The sequence below is a fragment of the Mizuhopecten yessoensis genome, unplaced genomic scaffold (assembly GCF_002113885.1).
Source record: "Mizuhopecten yessoensis strain PY_sf001 unplaced genomic scaffold, ASM211388v2 scaffold8123, whole genome shotgun sequence".
Lineage (NCBI taxonomy): Eukaryota > Metazoa > Mollusca > Bivalvia > Pectinida > Pectinidae > Mizuhopecten > Mizuhopecten yessoensis.
In genome coordinates, this window is record NW_018407390.1 from 82,985 (window position 1) to 89,882 (window position 6,898).

General features: G+C 33.9%; 1 protein-coding gene across 1 annotated transcript in view; it reads right to left on the reverse strand.

The window, feature by feature from the left end:
- Window positions 1-3,882: 3,882 nt before the first annotated feature.
- The window catches only part of LOC110455055, a 92,296-nt gene continuing 89,280 nt past the window's right edge, over window positions 3,883-6,898 (reverse strand). The window contains exons 59-60 of the mRNA XM_021504972.1: window positions 5,792-6,000; window positions 3,883-4,987 (exon numbers count right to left, since the gene is read on the reverse strand). Of these exons, the coding sequence (XP_021360647.1) occupies window positions 4,323-4,987; window positions 5,792-6,000 (874 nt within the window). The 3' untranslated portion in view covers window positions 3,883-4,322. The remainder of the gene's footprint in view (window positions 4,988-5,791; window positions 6,001-6,898) is intronic.

Genomic DNA, 6,898 nt, shown 5'->3' on the forward strand with positions numbered 1-6,898 from the left:
GTATCTGATATTTAGGGTGACTGACTATCATTGGTCAAATTTATAGAATCAGATATTTAGGGTGACTGACTATCATTGGTCGAATTTATGGGATCAGATATTTAGGGTGACTGACTATCATTGGACGAATCTATGGTATCAGATGTTTAGGGTGACTGACTATCATTGGACGAATTTATAGTATCAGATATTTAGGGTGACTGACTATCATTGGACGAATCTATAGTATCAGATATTTAGGGGGACTGACTATCATTGGAAGAATCTATGGTATCAGATATTTAGGTGACGAAATATAATAGGACGGATTGACATTGTAACAGGATATTTAGGGTGACTGACTATCATTGGTCAAATTTATAGAATCAGATATTTAGGGTGACTGACTATCATTGGTCGAATTTATGGTATCAGATATTTAGGGTGACTGACTATCATTGGACGAATTTATAGTATCAGATATTTAGGGGGGCTGACTATCATTGGACGAATCTATAGTATCAGATATTTAGGGGGACTGACTATCATTGGAAGAATCTATGGTATCAGATATTTAGGTGACTAAATATAATAGGACGGATCTATAATGTAACCGGATATTTAGGGAGACTAAATATGATAGGACGGATCTATAATGTAACCGGATATTTAGGGTGACTGACTATCATTGGACGAATTTATAGTATCAGATATTTAGGTGACGAAATATAATAGGACGGATCCGTAATGCAACAGTACAGTCACACTTCGAAAATATCCTCATCACAATAAGCAATTTTAAAATATCCTTGTAACAAAGGGAGGTAATTATCAATGTTACCAAAGGTTTTCAGTAGGTGACAGAAACAGTTGTCAAACAAAAGTCATAATCAGAATTTTTGAAAGATTAGAATTGAAGCATTACTTTGATAGGAGAATCAATATATAGAAAACAGTGTGTAAAAGGCACTGGTATATCAATTCCTGACAAAGTTAAACAATAGTGAGCTATATTGATGTAAAGAAACATAGAGAACTGTACACATTATGTAAAGTAGAAAATGTAACTTTTCATAAAGTTCACACATACTTAAAAATCCTTTCTCTTCCATTGAAAACAAATCTTGGTCAGACCAACTTTCAAGGATATTTTCTAGCGTGATGTAACAGTATTTCACAATAGCATCCGGATGTTCTGGATATTGTCATAACAAAGGAAAACAAGAGTACCGCGGGGCGGAACAATATATGCCCGTCGAATGCCATATGGTGTTATAAACTTTCTTACATTGAAATAAGATCTGCATCATTCTAAGAGTGGTTAGCTGACATGCTATAAAAAATCAAATACTGAAATGAACTAAGTTTCAAAGAAATCTGCCAAAAAATGTAGAAGAAGATCTCCGGACAAAAAATCAAATACTGAAATGAACAAAGGGCAATAACTTTTCCAAAAATTGTTGAATCAAAATTCTTTTACGGGAGACACAACTTCATATCATGATTATAATGTATATCAAATTTCAAAGAGATCAGTTGAAAAATGTAGGAGGAGATTGCGGACAAACCAAAATTTACGCCGGGCGGACGGACGCACAGACGGACGGACAAACCCATACCATAATACCACCGTCAAATTTGACGGGCGTATAAAAACAAGTTACAACCAATATTGAAAATCCAATCAACTTCCTGTTCATATTAAATGCTACGCTATGTAAATTCATTACTCAAAACATTAAAAACCTACAAAAACTTCAAATCCATTGAAACCAAAAGCAGAAATTGTTTCATTATACAGAAAATAATAATAATAACACATCATCTATGTAAAGTGAGTAAAACTAACAAGTAAATGTTTTTATAATTTACCATTTTAATCCCTAAATTGTTTTTATTTCAACACTAGTAAGGCATATACAATGTATAAGTTGTCAATACTAAAGACATTACTATGAATATATTTCATGATTTTATATTGATTTCATTAGTATATATAAAACATTACACATCTGAATTAATGTCGCTGTACCTGTGACATGATAACAGTATCTAAGTAACATTATATTGTTATATCATGTAAACAATGCCTAAAATATCACTTTGTGTCAGTTTAACCTTATCACAGAATAATGTAAAATTAAATTAAACAGTGAAATATGATTGTGTGTCAACATAATCTGTATCACAGACTGAGAGTATCCAGATACCTATATTAGTATTGCATACAGGAATGAAACATATTTAATATAAAATACGAACTTCTTAGCAGCTATATAACTTCTATCACATGATTTTTTTTATACAAATATATAAAATGTAAATATAAATTTATTATATATAGATATATTCAAAATGATTAAATATAAACTTACAGCTTGAAACAAATAATTGAATTCACTGATATAAACACATCAATTTGAAAAAAATCAATAATTTGATTAAACATTGAATTCACATAATACATTGTTCAACATCATCAATTTAAACAATAGTTAATACATCTGGTCAAGCTTGGTTTTACAATAAGTATACCTTTTTACCCTTTTTACATTTGTTAACACATTTGCCAATGTGACTAATATGTGTGGCCTATAGACTTAAATAACTCCCTGAAGACTAATATGTGTGGTCTATAGACTTAAAAAAACTCCCTATAAACTATCTGTTCTGAACGAATGTAAAATACATTCTATTCTGTAGTTGTTTTTTTTGTTTCTTTATTTCTGAATCATTTATAAAGATGCACGAACTGAAAAATTTGAGAAAGATTTATATACATGTACAGTGAATTTTGTGTAATGTCACTTCTTCTCTCTATGTCTTGCAAAAAAAAGTGTCTGCTTTTTATGTTGTAATTTGACAGAAACTTAATATCACATGCTTATACTATTTACCCAACATATCATATGATATCACGTGCATGATTGAAGACTACTGCATAGCCCTAAGGGTCAATTATCACACAACTGTTAACACGTATGAACTGTAAGGTGTTATGACTGCCTATAAGACAGAGCTATAACAAATGGATGCTCTCCTCATGGCAATTATTGATTTTATATTTTTCTTGTAATTCATTCAAGATCAAAATCATATTGTTCCTTCAAGTTGGAACTGTAACCCTGAATGGTTTCGATGGATGTTAGATAGATGTCATTGAAGGATGGCACTTGGAGAAAATAGTAACCATAAAAGGTCTATGCTTATTCATGCCAACATTGTGGTTCCAATATTTGATAACAAGAGCTCTTGGAGAACAGCATAGCTCGTCTATTGGTGATATATGTTGTAAAATAGCAAATATCAATAAAAACCAATGTACAGTAAAACCTTGATATAATGCCCGCATTTCATTTGCCACTTCACTTACCGCCAACATATTTTCAGGTCCCTTAGTTATGTTTTTCTTAAGAATTCCGTATACGTTCCCTCAATTTATCACCAAACCCCTTTATAATGCCAACACTTCTTTGAACAAATGATGGCAATATATCAAAGTTTTGCTGTACCTTAACATGTAAGAGATGACCAGCCAACATGAAATAGTCAACAGCGTATTGATGGTGGTGACCGATCAAACACTGCACAAAAAAACTTGCCTAAAAACTTTAACCAAGTCCAACCAATCAGTTTTGGCCCATAAAATAATGATAATACAATTCAGAACATTGCTTACGCTCCATATAAATACTTCAACCTTATTATAGACAACAGCCTATTGATGGTGGTGATCCAACACTTCACAAAATAACTTGCCCAAAAACTTTGACCTCAAGCTTATCGAAAAACTTTAACTAAGTCCAATTAAGCTGTTTTTGGCCCCTAAAATATGAAAATATGGTCCAGCACATTGCTTACACTCGATATAAATGACTTAAACTCATAATAGACAACTGTGTATTGAGTGTGATGATCCAACACTGTCTGGAAAAAACTTGCTCAAAAACTTTAACCTCAGAAGGTGGGACGCTGACGCTGAGGTGACTACATTAGCCCCCCTATTCTCAAAATAGGCGATCTAAAAAGCATGTTCCACATGGAAGAGAACCTCCCGCCTCCAAAAAAAAATAAAAATACCCCATCCAATATGATAAGGTTGCATTCCCTTTGTTGTAAACAGTGTAAAAACATGTATAAGGGTTGAAATATAGACACTTAAAACTATATTAGGATGGTATGGCACCCACATGCTTGTAAACAAATTCTTCTAAATGTACTACTGATCATCATGGAATATACTACTATATATGTATAAACTAACTGGGTTGCTAATAAACTTTTCTAAATGTTAAAAATATGCATTTCAATTCCAAAGTACATGATGCACAAATATTCTGTGACTACACAATCACACAGGCCTTGCTTTTCTCTGCAGGTTTTGACTGAGACTGCGGACCATTTCTTTGTATCTTGGCAGGTTCCGTTTTATCCCCAGATTTAGTTTGTTGAATGAAGGGTGTCTTTTCTGGAACTGATTCTTGTGTCTTTTGGGAAGAGGAAGAAGCAGTGTTATTCTCTTTGGTCTCTGGTGTAGGAGCATGGTCACTCTCTTTGGCCTGTGGGGTTGGGACAGGATTGATCTCTTTGCTCTCTGAGGTGGGGGCTGGATTAATATCTTTGGCCTGTGGAGTTGGGGAAGGTGTTACTCTCTTTTCGTCTTTCGATTCTTTGCCAGTTTGTTCTACCTCTTTCTGATCAATTGCTTTTTCCTGCTCCTTTTCTTTTTCCTGGTCCTGATCCTGTAAATCATCTGGAAGCTGAGATGACAGTTCCTGCTTTTTCAGGTCCTCAATACTAGCAGTTGGTGTTGTAATGAAGCCAACAGTTTTTTTGCCACTTTTTTTGGGGGGAGATTTTGTCTCCTTTGGTGCTAATTCTTCTAGATTGAGCTCCTTGAGAACTTCTTTCTTTACCGCCTCGAGTGCAGCTGACTTGCCTAAGTTTGATGAACTGCGGGACATGGTGTGTCTTATTGAATCTCGTTCAACATCATCCACTTTCAAAGCTATGTGAGATAAAAAAACAACAACACATTATTAAAATAAATATTTTATCTTTCCTGCATTCATGTATGAATCTTTTTTCAAACTTTCCTTGGAGCACTTCACGTATCGTAATGTGAGATAGAAAAAAAAGGAATGATGACTAACGTATATTTTAGAATAAGAATTTCTGCATACAAGTGAGATTTTCCTTTTTTGATTTTTCTTCACATCCACATTCAAATCAATGTGAAACAGAAAAGTCAAACTGCAATATGAATTACCTGGTTTTTTTCTTTTAAAATAGGAATTTCTGCAGTGCAGGTATAAGAGACAACATTTCATCCTTCAAATTTTTCTTTTCAGAAGTAAGCATATCCTTAATTTGGCTGAATCTATATGTATACTGTATAGGAAAGTTATTGTCTGAATCGTTCATCATTTAGAATCAAGGGGGTACCTACAAGCTCATTAGATTGCCTGGGTTGTGTTCAACATTGAACTGAGCCTGAGCACTGCAATTATTTAAGCACTCACCAAGCTTGACCAAAATGTATCATTTGTATATTTTTGGAGAGGAATTGATATAATCTCTGAGCTTGTTTTCTCATTTTTTTGAAATCATCTGTATGCAATAAGCATGTTTGATTACATTGAATAAAATCCTGTTTGAACAAAACTTGATCAATATCTGGTTATTGTCAATTAATCAATGTGTGACAAACACGCAGACGGAGGGATAAACAAAAAATAATATCCCCTTTTTTCAAAAAAGTGGAACAAACGGATGAAAGTTAAAATTTACAAAAAAAAGTGTAAACACATACCTTTCACCAGCCTTTTAGCTTTCTTGATGGATTTGAATTTAAATGGATGTTTCTGCTCAATTCTCAAGCAATCCACCATGGCTTCCAGCCATGGTTGGTTGGTGACCTTATGTTTGATCTCTGTCACCTTGTCACTCAAAACTGTACACTTCATGTCCTTGGAATGCTTTTCACACAGCCAAGATGTCTTTCCACTCGGCATACGACACCTACATGGACAAAATTCAGGATTTTTATCATAAATTATGACAAGAGGCCCTGAGAACCTGTATCGCTCACCTGAATATTTAAGCAGTCATAGCAAAATATTCTCATTAAATATTATATTGCACTACAAATATTTCCCTCGCAAACTTTGTCGGCTCCATCTGTTGAAACTATCAGCCAAATAACATTATAAGATTCTATGCCTTTAGGTTTTTCTGCATAAGTTGTTTGACATATTTTCCCCTGTGACCTTATAAGTAGGTCAATGTCATTATCCTTCTCAAACTTTGTTAGCTCTATCCCAAAAGGCTACCAGCCAAATCTTATGAATCCATCCCTTTTGGTTCTTCAGAACAAATTGTTAGACATGTTGTTGACCTCTGTGACCTTTAAAGTAGGTTATTTTCATTTGCAATCTTTGGTGAGCTCTATCCCAGAAAGCCACCAGCCAAATATTATAATTTTATGCCTTTCGATTATTCAGAAGAAGTTGTTTGATGTTTTTGACATATTTGACACATGTGACCTTGAAAGTAGGTCAAGGTTATTTTCATTCTCAAACTTTGTCGGGCTCTATCTCAGGAAGCCAACAGCCAAATATGAAGGTTCTATACCTTTTAGTTCTTCAGAAGAGTCGTTTATAGAGTTTAACATATTTGACCGCTGTGACCTTGAAAGTAAGTCAAGGTCATTTTCATTCTCAAACTTTGTCTGGCACTTTTCCAGGAAGCCACCAGCCAAACATTATAATTTTATGCCTTTTGATTATTCAGAAGAAGTTGTTTGATGTTTTTGACATATTTGACACATGTGACCATGAAAGTAGGTCAAGGTCATTTTCATTCTCAAACTTTGTCGGGCTCTATCTCAGGAAGCCAACAGCCAAATATGAAGTTTCTA